We start from the raw sequence: 14,531 nt of genomic DNA on the forward strand, positions 1-14,531 counted from the left end.
GCACGGCTCCTATGAAAGACTGTTGAAGTATCAAACATATGTCGGACTGGGTCACTGGTTTGAGATGCCTGATACCATTTCCGCCTTGGTTTCGGCTGGCCAACTAAAGAGGAAAACAATGGTGGTATGGAGGCTTTTTCCAAAGCTTTGAGGGACAGTGATTGAGATATGCACGGGGACAATGCACTTGATTTCTATAATCATCAATGATATTCATCCTGCATGCTGCATCTCTTGCCAATCATACGACTTCTCCTTTCTCTTTGTTTCTAGAATTTTGTTAGGAGCGGCAACCAGGTTCGACTGTATAGCTGGCCGAATCAGGGTTAGGTAATCGACTCGGCGGCCGGGGGATTCAGGTACAGTGAACATTTTCCTGGCTTTCAATATAATCCATCATAACCGACAGTACCAGCCAATAGCAGACTATGCCGAGCCCGCTGGTTTTGTGCTATGGTGGCTCTACGGCCACCAAAGAAGAGACGGTGACACAGAGTGCTAGAGGAAGAAAGTCAAAGTACGCTGTAGTCGAGATCCATATGAATACGTATACATTAGGTTATAAGCATTCAGTACCCGGTACATGTATGCTCACGCTGTACCCGATTTCTGAGGAAATATAAGCATGCATCAATACCATTTGCTGCTAGCCACCTCGTACAGGGAAGAGTGGTTGCAAAAATAGACATTAGTGGGACTATTGGAATTAAACATTGGTAACGTGTAGTCCAGGTGCCGGGATAACTATCGCTTCGGGAAGCGATGGGCTCCAGGGGGTTATAGGGTGGGTTAGGGCTTTAGTTTATTGGCCTAAGCTTCTGTGGCGGTTAGAAAACGGCAGATATAGGGCAACCGTGAGAGTTCAGAATTTGCTGTAGCCTAGCTGGCGCACTGAGGTTACATCAATCATGCGATCTATTCCAAAAAGAGTACAAAAAGAAAGCGAAGAAACGAGGGGAAGTGCCAGTATCTGTGACTAAAGCCTCATCTACATGTGTCTCGGATTTATTTCAAATCTCGCAGAGGCTAGCTGTTTGGGAAAAGCCCTGATTCACGTTTCTGTGAGCCAAAGTCGGAGAGAATGTCCTTCATAGTTAGATAATTCGAGTGCCTCTACTCGCTGAAGGATATGGACCCATACATACAGACTGCCTGAACGTTTTAAGTAAATATCTGTGGTAGCCATCCATCCACCCCTTCCAACCGGCTAATATCGCTGAGATTAGGGACAGGGTAAGAGCATATGAGACTACATATTGAGGTTGCATTAAGAGAAAGTGGATATAGACCCCTGGTGTCTTCCGCTTCTCTAATTCGATCGTATTGATTACTTCTGTCAAACCAGCACCCTAGGGCTGATGTCCGGCTTCAGATACTTAGCCCCAAACTTATTTAAAGATCTTCGTGGATGACCCTTACCAAATGCCCTGTTTTGAGACTTTACGTATCTGCATCTCCCTGTATTTGGTGAGTCACCTCAGGTAAATACTTTGTCGTTATAGCATTAGGTCATCCTACTATGCATGACAAGTGGTGTTCATGGGAAGAAACATGTTACGTGAGATAAGCTAGCATCCATGCAAAGAATTAGTACCTTGTCAGAGGGCTGGATGTAATTTGATTGCAGGAATTGACTCAGTTGACAGACACTGAAGGGTGTGATGGCCTGACTCGCTCAAAGCGAGATATAAATACCGTAGGTCCTGCCAAAGCCATGTCAGAAGTAGTCCCTAATATCAATCATCACAAATGAAACATTTTGAAATCATTCAGCCCTAAGACCAAGCAAGTAGAAACTGTATCACATGACAACGCGTCAACAAACTACAAATGTTGTCCCAAACTCTCCTCCGTACACTCTTCATCGCCATGTCTGTCGCAGCTTGTGCACTGGCTCTCTCCCCTCGGTCCGCCATCCACGAGGATGAACTTGACCGCTACGACGCTTTCCTGTCCAGTATTCAAGATTCCCACTTCATGGACATGTATCTCGAAAACAGCCGAGTCAAGATCGATGTTTATGAGCACCCGTCCAACGAGCTCGCGCTTTCCGAACACTTCACTCCAAGCGACACTGCAAACCAGTACTTTGACCAAGAGGAACAGCGTGCTCAAGAGGTATTGCAGCCAGCAACGGCTTCGGATGACATGGTACACGACTCGACGTTGGAAAAGAGATTGGACAACAGGTGCCCACCTGCTAACACTCTGCTGAACAGGGACGCATCGGTTCTTGAGAAACGCGTCTCTAGGTGCTACCAGTTCTGCGGGACGATTGCCAACTGCCGTGGAAACAATGGGTGTCCTCACTGCTATGCTGTTCGACAAGGGTGTTTGTGGCAGAAATGGTGCCGTTAGGATTAAGGGCTGCCGTGCTGTGTTGATAGCTCGCGAGGGATGATAACATATTTTTGTTACAAAACTTTTTACAACTGAAAACTTGTCTGGTGGATTGCATTCAACATGCAATATATGCAGTTTACCATCCGTTCCTACTATGACTACTGGTGTTAACGTGTTGTATTCAACATGCAACAGTTCCGATTGATCCATCATTACAATCAACAAACTTTTCCGCTCCTTCTGGCGTGCATATGGATCAATTGTAGAAGTCAAATCATTTTGTCTGCGTGTACGATGCGATGCATACGCGGAATTGATTCTCAATGGCCACGAGGCTCTTAGTCTAGCGTTGTGGTATTAACCACACTTCACTACCAGACAAATATCATATGCGATGTATCTTCTAGACTTCACCTCATTCCCACCACGCCAGAAACCGGGTATCCTCAAATGAAAACGAAGCCAGCAACCCATATAGCAAAAGACACAAACAAATCACTCGAATAACATCTTCAACTCCTCAATCCTATCCTTCTTCTTATCTTCGTCACCATCATCACCACCGACCCTCAACCCGAGTGACCCTGCAATGTTCATCTTACGTTCCTGGACGCGCAACATGCGGCCCTCTATGGAGTCTTTGACTATGAACCGTGTGACGGAGACATCCCGAGTTTGACCCATTCGGTGGACGCGGTCGATGGCTTGGGCTTCGATTGCGAAACTCCACCATGGATCCATGACGAAGACGTGGCTGGCCGCTGTAAGGTTGAGGCCGACACCGCCGGCGCGGAGGGAGATGAGGAGGACTGAAGGTGCTGGTGTTGTGGGTACGTCCCTCCTGGCAAGACCCTCTCCCCCTGGAGTGTCATCTTCTGGGTCGATAATATCGTCATCGGTGTAGCTTTCTTCTTTTGTGAATTCGGCTAAAACTGAAGCACGAGCCTTTTGTGGCATTGTGCCGTCGAGTCGGAGATGGGAGATTCCAACTTTGGAGAGTTGCGGGCCGATGAGGTCTAGGAATGAGGTAAATTGGGAGAAGACGACGGATTTTGTGTTGGGGGGCATGCGGGAGAGATGGTTTATGAGAGCGTGGATCTTGGCGGAGGTATGGGCGGATGGAGAGAGGGGATAGATGCGACGGAGAGAGATGCGAGGGGCGGGCTGGGAGCTGGATGGTGGTATGCTGCTCACGATATCGTCGTCGAGAGGGATCGAGTGCGAGGACGGATGCCGAACTACCTCGAAGATGTTCTTTGCGTCGACTGGGGCACGACAATTGAAGCATCTTGCCTGGACGTTCTTGTTCAACTGGTGTTGCATGAAGTCCTCGAGACATTTTTTGCAAGCACTATGCCAACATGCGGTCACCGCAGGGTCGATCATAGGCTCTTCACAGCAGATAGGGCATTCTCCGCTGGACTCAGTTTGGATTTGACGGAGAGCATGTGTTGTAAATTTAACTGTTGCCCCTGAGCGTTCTTGGGATTCGGCATTCTCATTTTCAACATTGAACTGGTCGATCAGCTCTTGAAGATCCATGTCGTCCTTCAGCTCATTCGTGGCATCGGCGGCCACTGCTCTATCCTCTTCATCTGCAACAATTGATTTGTTACGTGTCAGCACAGGATGGCAGCAGGTCTGACGAAGTCGAAGGATTTGAGCAAAGATAGTGCTATACGATTTCAAAAGTGTGCCAGCCTCGACATTATCGTTGTAGGTTCGTTTGGCGCGTGTGAATATACAGTCATAAATCTCTCGTTCTTGTGTTGGAAGTTCTACTTCCTCGATGGTAATGGTCTTCCGCGGCAAGGGAACCAATGGCTCGCCTTCGGGGGTCTTCATCGACTTGGTTCGCCGGAGCACAAGGGGCTCCAGCACGCTTTGAACCACGTTCAGTGCACGCACGTACTCTTTCGATTCAAATGGCACGGTGATGAAAGTCTTCCAGAAAGAAAAATTACTCCATGGTTCGACTTTGAGGAAACGCACTAGACTAAATAGGTCTTCGAGACGATTGACAATTGGTGTACCGGTCAGAGCCCATCGATGGGCTGCCATCAGCTCACAGCATGCTTGTGCTGATTTGGAGCGACGGTTCTTGATGACATGGGCTTCGTCAAGGATTATTCGGAAGAAGTTGACAGAGAAGAGACCCCCAGTTGCGCTGGGTCCTAGCGCAGACTGGAGAGCGAGTTGGCGGAACTCCGATAGTACCACGCCATAGCTGGTGACAATCACTTGAGGTGCCGTTGCATGATTGGATTCACAGCATATCTCCCTCAAGTTCATAGCCTTGTCTGCTCCATAATATACGAGAACCCTCAATGTTCCGGCTTTCAATGCCTCGCTTTCCCATTGAGAGATCAACGAAGTTGGGGCAACCACTAATGTGGTATATGGCGCAGGAACCACTCCAGTGGAGGCTGGCATCCTTGCTAGATCATTCACGGAGGCAATACCATTCGCGACTTGCGGATCTGGCTCAATTCTGTGAGAATGAACCAAACTGAGCATCTCGATGGTTTTACCAAGTCCCATCTCGTCGGCCAGGATTCCACCCTGGCAGCGTTGTTCCTGTGCAGGAAAGTCGACGCTTAGATCGCCCGAATATGGATTGACGTAGAAATGATCAATTTCTGGAACTTGAGGTAGATCATTATCATCCACATCCTTCGTGGGCCACGTGTACTCCTCCCATAAGGGATGCATCGACTTCTCTCGGGCTTGATTTGAGTCTTGCTCTTTGGAGAGCATCCAATGGAGAGCCTGACGTTGATACTTCCTTAAATCAAGCGAGAAGCTGGGCGCGGGATCGGCCCCGGGCATGTTAAAATCGAATGACTGGGCCTTGCGGTAGAGAGCATCCAGTTGGTCTTCCTCCAGTTCTTCGGTTTGATCTTCCTCGGAGGAGTCGTTGGGATCTTTAGTCGACTTTGACTTATCTTTCTTGGAGCTATCATACTGGTCCGCAATTTCGGCTGCACGCAGAAGACCGTCTCTTTTATGTTTTTCTGTAGTCGGGTTGGTCGAGGTGGGATGAAGATTGATCTCATGGAACAATTTTACAAGAGCCACTTGGCGCAGTCGCAAATTCTTTTCTTCGGTGCTCTCCTTCTCCTCGAATAAGCCAGTCGACCTATTGTCATCCTTGTGCAGCGCAGCAAAAGCCCCGCGTTGAAATGCCTCTCGGCGCATGAAGACTCGCAATTGCAAGTAAATTGTATCATTGACGCGGACCCTGTCGGGTACGAACACGCAGACGCCTTCGAAACGACAGATCTTTTGGTCAATCAGGGTAGACACCCACTCAGCTATCTCGTGGGGAAGTCGTCCGATTTCTTGACCAGACGTGTTGGTGAATCGGGTGAGAACATCGCTCTTGTGGTTCATGAATGATTTGCCCCCACGACCGCGTTTTAATGTCGGCTGAGATCGAGCTCGCTCGATATTCACGATTTCCCCATGCTTGAGACACGCTGGCCCACTCCTGGTTGCCCATCCACCGACCCCAAATGCCCCAACATATCGGGAAAGCGGTTGCTTTGGAACGAGGGATTCAACTGCCATTAAACCACTCTTTGACTGTTGAGTGATGGATTCCCGCGACCTCCCAGTTCCAGGCTCAGCTTTCATTTTAACTCCATTTTGTTGACCTCGGCAGGCGGAGATGGAGTTGATCCCGCCGGGCTTCTTCCATGATCCATCGAAGTATATGTTCACAGCTCGTTCGATATTGTATGAGGCGGCTTTTCGGATAGTTGCGATGGACTCGGATGGCAGTGTTTCTCCAATGATGCTAGTAAATAGCTTAACATCGAATTCACTCTCTGTTTTATCTTCTGCAGGTAATCGGTCGAGGCTTCCTTCAGCGTGATTGAGGAACGACGCGTTGGTGTCTCGGGTTTGGATCGGTAAAGGCGAGGGCGGAATGTCGGAAAAGAAACGCTGCCTCTTTAATGGCGGTTGCTCTCCATCATGGCTCATATTGGATGGAGCATGGGGCTAAATCATGGAAGAAGGTGAAGAGTCGGTTTCGGAGACGCGCCAGAGAAACGCGAAGTCAGGTGGATCGACGTCAGCAAAAAGTTGCAATTAAAAGCTCACGTACTACAGGAGATATAAGTAGAACTACATCATTCTATTCAGTACATCTTCTCTATATAGTCAAATACAACATTTATCTACTTTTAGTGCAACTATGAGCATCCAAGTCTCGCTGACAAAGACGATCCACGAGCCAATACTTTTTGCCCGATTACATCTTCTCTTCTTCAGGTCGCGAATCGCAACTCAAGCCTCAAATTTGACATGTCTTTTCTCGCTCGGCCATGCCGAAGAGCGAACAGAATAAGTCTGCAAAGCTTTCAATTAAGGCGAAACTTCAGTCGGACACAAGCTGTCGCCGCACCTATCACCGCCGAAGAAGTCCAAGGCGCTCACAAATATTGCGTCGGTCTGCTCTCGTATGCTTCACCTAGTCATGGACTCCTCAAACCAGTCCAAGTCGCTAATCAAGACCTCCCCGAACAGCAAATATGACCGCCCCTCCTACACATTGAGCACCTTCATCCCGCGCCATGCGCAATCCTTTTACATCGCGCTGCGCGCATTGAACGTTTCCCTCTCCATGATCCCAGACACAACCTCATCCCCAACAATCGGCCTAATGCGCCTCCAATTCTGGCGCGATGCCGTAACAAAAATCTTAGCGGGCACGCCGCCAAAAGAACCCGTCGCCATCTTGCTCGCCTCCGCCATCTCCGATCTCCACGAGCGCACGCAGGGCCGGGCGCGGATCAGTAAGGGCTGGTTGACTCGCATAATCAACTCGCGAGAACAGACGTTAACAAATGATCCATATACGAATATTGCCGCGCTAGAGTCCTACGCTGAGAATACCTACTCGACACTTATGTATTTGACGCTGTCTGCCCTTCCCATGGCATCTGTAACGGCCGACCATGTTGCGTCGCATATTGGAAAGGCTGTTGGGATTGCAGCTGTATTGCGTGGACTGCCTTTTGTTGCATTCCCCACACCGCCTGCTCAGTCGCCTTCTGGGGGTGCTGCGAATAGCCTAATGATGGGTGGTGCGAAGCAAGGTGCTGTGATGTTGCCTTTGGATGTTATGGCGCAGGCGGGTGTTAAGGAAGAAGAGGTTCTTCGACGGGGAGCTGAGGCTGAGGGTCTTCGGGATGCGGTCTTCACGGTTGCGACGCGGGCGAGTGATCATCTGATTACCGTGCAGCAGATGCTGAGCAATCTCCGTGCCGGAGAAGATGTGGGCCACGACTTCGAGCATGAGGGTGAAGAGGGTCATCAGTATAGTGTCTCTGATGCTCGAAGTGGTGAGTCGCCTCTAGATGAGATCAACCGGGCCTTTGGTGTCTTCATGCCGGCCGTGGGCACGAGATTGTGGCTCGATCGCCTTGAGAAGCATGACTTTGATGTCTTTAGCCCGGAGCTGCTTCGATCTGACTGGAGACTTCCGTGGAAGGCTTATATGGCGTTCCGACGGAAGTCTTTTGATTAAGGCTTGTAATTGTAAGCCTTGTACAACATGTATCTATATGCTTCGATTCTAGACCTGTCCCCTCTAGTACATTAGGAAGATAGCAAAACGACATCATGATGCAAATAAATAAATCAAAATTCCTAACAGAAAAAGAAAGACAAAAACACCCAAGTTTGGCAGGAACTCACTTCAAACTCGGAATTTGATATATAATACAACACTAGAATCAGTTTGTTCAGCTATATAGACAATAAATGTACAAATAATACAGAGATATCAAGACATTCCCACACAGCGAGAGACAAATTGACACCAAAAGATCGCACGCAAGAAGGTAGCAATGATCTATTCCTTCTTCCTCTCCCGTCTCTGTTTCCGGGAGCTGACAATCAAACGTCTCTGAGCGAGCATAACAGCGTAACGCTGGATTTTATCACGCCTAAAAATAAAAATTAGCACTGGGTTGCTTTGACGAGGCAGTAATGGAAACTCACATCAGCAGGAAAGTCGTTGCGCAAACGAATGGTACCGCAATCTTCCAGAAGTAACTGTCCAGGCGCGTTAGCAGAAGATGTTGTGGCAAGAGTTGTTGAGCTTACCCGTCGCTGTGTTCTATTCCAGCGAAATCTGTGAAGTTCATACCGAAATATCCCTGGATTGGGTTGGTAACTGTTTGAATTGGAGAATAGGTCACACATACTGTCAAGAATGTCATGGGAAGGTATAAGCAAGTAACAAGAGTCAACTGCTTCATACTCTCGTTTTGGTAGGCACCTGTGCAGGGAATTAGTTTGGTTTATTTGATGAGAGACAGTAAACATACCAATAGTGTTGAAAATAAGGTCGATCATGTTATCAGCAGCCCGCCGCATCTGGTCATACCCTTCTACAATGGTAATGCAATGATCTAGCGCATCGCCCAGGTATGTATGGCACATGGAGCTGATGGTGACACTTGTGCCAGCGAGGCTCTTCAAGTTTGGGGTGATAACACCGACATGAGGACGAGGGTCAACTGGCTCGGCGGGTGTAGTAGCCGGGCTTAGAGGATTTCGCAAGACGCCAAAGCCAGGTGTACCGACTGGCTCAGAGCGGTGATCACGGAGTGCATTCATCACGGCCACGATTGGTTGCATAGAGTTTCGCAGAACCGCAATCTCAGATGTTAAGATGTACAAAGACTTTGACTGATCGATGTCGGGATCTGTTAAGACCTCTAGTTCGAGGTCACCAATGGCGTCTTGGTAGGCCATTGTGACTGGGATTGCCAAATCAATCACCGCGTCGATGATGGCTTGCAATAGCATGCTGGCATCGCATGACTGTCGAAGGATAGTCTCGGGCGAGCTGAGACGTCGGACAATTGGCGCCTCGATATCGTCCGCACTCGTTTCGAAGAACGATGTCACCGTGTTATCTGCATGTAGGAAGATTGAGACTTGCTCCAAGGTGACAGACAAACCCTTGCCGGCAAGTACGGCGTGGCGTTCCATGAACTCGATCCGGTCTTCATTGGGACCACCGCGATACCGCTGGAGAGTCCTAGCTGTAGTCTGTGTCGCGGTTCCAACATTTCCAAAATGAGAAGCGTGTTTCGAAGACCGTCGTCCAAGGCCAGGCCGAACGCTGGAGCCAACCGTTGGCTTCTCCTTCTCTTCTTTGCTAGTGGATCTTCTGAACCGGAAAATGTCCTTCAGTGCTTCCAGAATAAGACTGGTTTTCGTGGGTCTCTTTAGAGAGATCGAGCTTCTGTCACTCATCACAGAGTTTTTCCGGTCCTTCGACCTCCATCGACTAGCCGGAACCTCCTCTTCCTCCTCCGAGTCACTTTCCTCCTCATAGATCTTCATCAACTTCTGCAATGTCAACACGACAAAGGCATGGTCTGAATACCAATCTGCCTTCGTACGATTGGTCGTATGAACCAAATCCTCAATCGCAAGGCGATGCAATCCTTTATGATTTCCAAGAATCTTGATAACATCCCAACTGAGTCCATTGACGTTAATCCACCGACATTGCACCCAAGGCTCCCTCTCCCGCTCGAGGAATTGCTCCAATGTATCATTATCCAATTCGTACTGCCGCATCTCATGCTGGGAGAAGTCCACAATGGTAATTTCGCAGCGTCGGTGTAGATCCGCGGGTATATTCGACGACCATTCTGATGTATATGGGGGGAGCGGTTTGGTCGGGTCGATACCAGGTTCATTTCCCGGCTGCCAGTTAGAGTCCTGGGCAAATCCTTCGGGGTGGTATGAGCGTGCGGTGTTAGAGCGTCGGGCTCGGCGTTTGGTCGTCTCGCTGGAGTTGACTCGTGCTGCGGCGGTGCTGAAGACCGGGAATGAACTCCCCTCTCGCCCATCCCTCCCTGTTGGGGAGACCTGGGAACTGATCGACCCGCGCCCTGCCTCCACGTCGACATGGTGCAGAGACTCGGATCGCATCGCACCGGGCTGCGCGTAGTCTAGTTCGTGTACACTCATCGTGGTCAAGGATCAAGGCTCAAGTGGATGCGCTTGTGTAATTGTGTCGGTGGTATGCCAGGTTTTCATCGGCCGCGCAACCAGATCTTGCCCCCTTGAACCGTGTTCAATTAAGTCTTTGCTCACAGGAAGATTATGAGCAGCGAAATTCGGGCGACTAGATAGAGAAAAAAGGGGGAAAAGCGAAGGCGCGTCTCATGAAGACACCACTGCTCCGAGGGAAAACATGGTGGCCCGGCGGGGAAATGACGTCTGAGGAATTGAGGGTCGATCTGCCGCGTCTGCTAATAAATGCAAAACAGGATAATCTGCAAAGAGCGTAAAAGTGAAGAATTATAAGAAAACAGTAGACGGGCAGTCTCCAGGTTAACATGCCAGGTGAAAGGGGTGGAGAACTGGACCCTTCATTACTTTATTTGGCGGGTACATCCGCCAGACTTGGCGAGATCATGATATGATAGAATCGTACGGTTGACTTAACGTTATAGTATAGGTACATAGGTCCGTTGACTTCTGAATCACATATGCATACAGCAACGCCGTCCCAATGCTGACCTCCAATCACTCCAGATATCACAAAATGCAGTTGAACAAAGACAATTAGTACAGTAGAAGGTAAGTCAAAAGGACAAGGAGAAATGACAAGAAAAGAAGGTACTATGCCCGAGCTGCTGGCCGAGGTTTCCAGGGAGAACGTTGGAAACCCATATGAGGCTGTTTGCTGCCACCAGAGCTCGAACGAGGGGGACTGCGGAAGTCTGGGTAGATGCCTGACTCCATGTCCATGAGAACCGCCCGCTGTGGCTCTGCGGAAGTCCAATTGGTAGACTTGCCCTTTGATTTAGAGGGAGTGCGGGCACTAGAAGTGCCGGGGCGGGCGCCTGCCTGGGTCTTCTGCTTGATGATCTCACGGAGTTCCTTGTCATCTTTTGTGACCTGAGCTTTGATGAAGTCGATATCATTGGAGGCCTGCAGAGCAGACATGACTGACTCACGCGGGGTGTATGAGTATTTTTCGGGGGCGGGAGCTGAGTGAGGTGTGATGGAAGGGTCCAAGAAGGCTTGCTGCTCTTTGTCGAGAAGCTGTTCGATGTCTAGGGTTTCACCATGTGGGATCTTATGAGGATGCGACGGAGTCACGCAATCCATGTCGACCTCCTTTCGGAGTACGTGGTCAACGTCGACAGCCGAGAAATAGGCACATGACTGGGGAAGATCATCGATGCCGACTTGCTGCGAGAACATAGCGCGGGTCCAAACATTTGCAATCTGCAATGCCATCGCAGCGCGGTACCTGTCTTCATCTTTGACAAGATAGCGAATTTCATCGTGGACAGTGATAGCCAAGCGGGCTTGAATATTGAATCGTCGAATGAGATAATCCATGCCGATGATCAGGAGATGGAGATAGTCAACGCCTGAGGATTGAATGGCCCAATTGATTCGAGATGTCATGAAGCTGCCTTTATTGATGAAGCGTCGCATTAGTGCTTCGGTGATACCGGCACCTAAAGCAGGAGTCCGGGGGCGTTCCTGATCCGCAAACTCCTCCAGTTTGTTGAAGACAAAGGACTCAGTGCCACCTCGCCAGAAGGGAGTTTCACTAAGCATACGACGTGAAGTGCGTGTTCCCTTTGTCTCTTTGTATAGGTTCTGGGCGGTCTCTTGTGTTTGCCTTTCAGTCAAAGACGGATTGAACTGACGAAGCAAGGTAGAGGCGAACTTGACGCCAGCGCCATAAATTCGACCATAGTTGAAGACCTTGGCATCATTACGCGAAATGCCCAGAATTTGCGCACTTCGCGAATGCAAATCAGTTCCTGCATTCTTGGAACCTTCAAGGGTCATGAACCCAATTGCATTTCCTCCATGGATCTGGAAGGTGGCGTCGCCCACAAGACTTGCAATCCACAGCTCTTGGGAGTCAACATCAGCTCCAACAAACGAATGGCCTGGAGGTGCTTTGATCATTGCCTTCAACTCTGACCCGACACGATTTGCCTTGGCATTGCTCGCAGTCAACCAAGTATTTTCCACTGCACGGCGAGTAATAGTTCCCATTGGGATGACTTGAGGCAAAATGAATCCGACACGATTGTCATTTGCGGCTTGCTTCTTGCCATCCTTGGATACTTGATCCTCGTAGACCACAATCTGGCTCTTGATGCGATCTCGGGCACTGATCCAGTATGAGCAAGAAGCGTTCATGTCGAGTGCTTCTTTGGCAAGTTCATATTGAGAAGACAGGATTCCACGCTCAAAATACCCCATATAACCTTTACCCAGTGGGTTGGTACATCTGGCCTGTGGGCCATCTTTGTGAGGAATCTTGAAGTATGTGTTTTTCCTGTCGTCTCGTAACTGGGGGTCTGTTTCTTCGGCCATATCACACAGAACGACTGGTTGGTTTTCGTATTGCTTAAGCTGGTCACGAGGAACTCGGAAAGTCCATCCATGTTTATCAGACCAGACGAGAGGATAGTTATCCCAAGACAACTTGAGAAGAATTGGTGCGATGCGAGTTCGCACAGTGAGGTTGATTTCTGCGGCATTCGTCGCAAAAAGATCCTTGTACCACTTGGGCATTCCCGGCTTCTTTTGCCTTGCCGCGGGGCGAGGGGGATCGTTCTTCTTCTTCCCTTTCACCATTTTGATCTCTTGACCTGACCAGTCCAGCTGGCGCAACCAAGGATCATTCATGTAAACATCTGGTTGGTCTTTGCATTTCAATGCCTCATCACATAATTCAACCAGTTTGCGTTGGACCTCATTAAGTCGCGTATGATATGTTTCCTCGGCGCTGGTAAGATACTCTTCCCAGGATTGGTTGACCGGTAAGATAACAGAGGATAAGTGTCGAAGAGCACCGAAACTAACAGGATGCGGACAAGTGTCGAGAAAGTTGGGAAAGACTCTCCGGTATACACGGTGGGTGATGGAAACATCAGCGGCACAATAGTCGAGAAGTTCCTCTAGTCTGCACACAATAGAGTCACGATCGAGTTCACCGAAAAGATCTCTTTGCGCTTTGTCGATGGTGACATCACAATGGAACTTGGCCACGTCTCGCAGCGAGTTCACCGAGCTCCGTCCAACCCACAACTCTTCCTCCTCTTCTCTCAGCATGTTGCTTTCGAGAAGCGCTGCAAGCTCCACGGAATTGTGCTCATTTGCGATCTTATCTCTCAAGTCTTTATTCTTTTTATGCCGCATCCAAGTTGGTCTCTGCTGTGAACACATGCCATTCACTGCAACGTGAAGAGACATCGTATCGAGGAAGAAGTTTTGAGACTGCTTCATATCGTATTCCTCTAGAACCCGTGCCCGATCATAGCCGATATTGTGGCCAACGACAATACGGGGCTGGGTAGGGTCGCCCAGAGGTATCAGCTGAATCTCATTGTTCGACTCGCCAAGGAGCCAGGGCGAGATCCAGGCATACCATGCAGTCGGACTCACTGCGCAAGCCATGACAGCAAATGAATTTTCTTTATACATGACTTCGGTGTCGAATGTGAGCATAGACTCATTGGGAGCATCGACGGGTTCGGAAGTGCCATCGGAATTGTATTTCGTCCATCCACTGCGTCTTTCCCATTTTCGCGGTTTAGGCGGACAATTGACCGTCGCATAAGATTTAGCGTATGTTAAAAAAGGCTCGGAGGAGTCCATTCCAAGTTTGTAGAAATGTTCATCCAAAGTTTGGCCTTGAAGAGCAGGGAGATCGAATGCGACAGGGTTTGCGCCACTTTGTGATTTGCCGAGAAGGTCATGGCGGGCAAGATGATCTTTTGATACTGCGACTAGATCTGGATTCGGGATTCGACCTTTGATTGGGAAGACTTGGGGATGGACGTAATCGCTTAATTGTTGGACACCGATATCGTTGAATCTGGATGAAGCCGGAACTGCACAGGATCAGTATTGCAGATTACTCATTAACATTGCGCCGGAAAGCACCAACCAGAGAGGGATCGTTTTGAGATAGTATCATTATCTGCACCTGTAGAGAAACACCTGATTTGACCTCCTTGCGAAATCCATGGTTGCGCTCGAACCAGGAGTGGCAAGTGAAATCGCGAGAAAGACCTCACGGCACCCCTGGAACAAGGAGCGCAGGAAGACTTCCAAGATAACATCATCTGATTTAGTCTACCAGTATTAGGTCATGGTAGGAAGGTGTC

General features: G+C 49.2%; 5 protein-coding genes across 5 annotated transcripts; 2 read left to right on the plus strand and 3 right to left on the minus strand.

Annotated features, from left to right (window-relative positions):
- The first annotated feature begins 1,425 nt into the window (after window positions 1-1,425).
- Window positions 1,426-2,721, plus strand: N7446_001961 (uncharacterized protein). The gene is made up of 2 exons (XM_058510710.1): window positions 1,426-2,151; window positions 2,220-2,721. The coding sequence occupies exons 1-2, from the start codon at window positions 1,831-1,833 to the stop codon at window positions 2,235-2,237; spliced, it is 339 nt and encodes a 112-aa protein (XP_058376246.1). The 5' UTR covers window positions 1,426-1,830; the 3' UTR covers window positions 2,238-2,721.
- Window positions 2,722-2,838: 117 nt separating this feature from the next.
- Window positions 2,839-6,330, minus strand: N7446_001962 (uncharacterized protein; the record flags this gene model as incomplete). The annotated part of the gene is made up of 1 exon (XM_058510711.1): window positions 2,839-6,330. The coding sequence occupies one exon, from the start codon at window positions 6,328-6,330 to the stop codon at window positions 2,839-2,841; it is 3,492 nt and encodes a 1,163-aa protein (XP_058376247.1).
- Window positions 6,331-6,826: 496 nt separating this feature from the next.
- N7446_001963 (uncharacterized protein) lies at window positions 6,827-7,879 on the plus strand (the record flags this gene model as incomplete). The annotated part of the gene is made up of 1 exon (XM_058510712.1): window positions 6,827-7,879. One exon carries the CDS (start codon window positions 6,827-6,829, stop codon window positions 7,877-7,879), a length of 1,053 nt encoding a protein of 350 aa, XP_058376248.1.
- A 327-nt stretch (window positions 7,880-8,206) lies between these two features.
- On the minus strand, window positions 8,207-10,347 carry N7446_001964 (putative CorA family metal ion transporter; the record flags this gene model as incomplete). The annotated part of the gene is made up of 5 exons (XM_058510713.1): window positions 8,207-8,300; window positions 8,356-8,409; window positions 8,461-8,513; window positions 8,562-8,635; window positions 8,685-10,347. The coding sequence occupies 5 exons, from the start codon at window positions 10,345-10,347 to the stop codon at window positions 8,207-8,209; spliced, it is 1,938 nt and encodes a 645-aa protein (XP_058376249.1).
- A 657-nt stretch (window positions 10,348-11,004) lies between these two features.
- On the minus strand, window positions 11,005-14,489 carry N7446_001965 (DNA-directed DNA polymerase gamma MIP1; the record flags this gene model as incomplete). Its single annotated transcript, XM_058510714.1, has 2 exons — window positions 11,005-14,255; window positions 14,312-14,489. The coding sequence occupies 2 exons, from the start codon at window positions 14,487-14,489 to the stop codon at window positions 11,005-11,007; spliced, it is 3,429 nt and encodes a 1,142-aa protein (XP_058376250.1).
- Window positions 14,490-14,531: the final 42 nt, after the last annotated feature.

The sequence above is a fragment of the Penicillium canescens genome, assembly GCF_028828765.1.
Source record: "Penicillium canescens strain IBT 15451 chromosome Unknown utg000002l_segment0_segment0, whole genome shotgun sequence".
Taxonomy (NCBI): domain Eukaryota; kingdom Fungi; phylum Ascomycota; class Eurotiomycetes; order Eurotiales; family Aspergillaceae; genus Penicillium; species Penicillium canescens.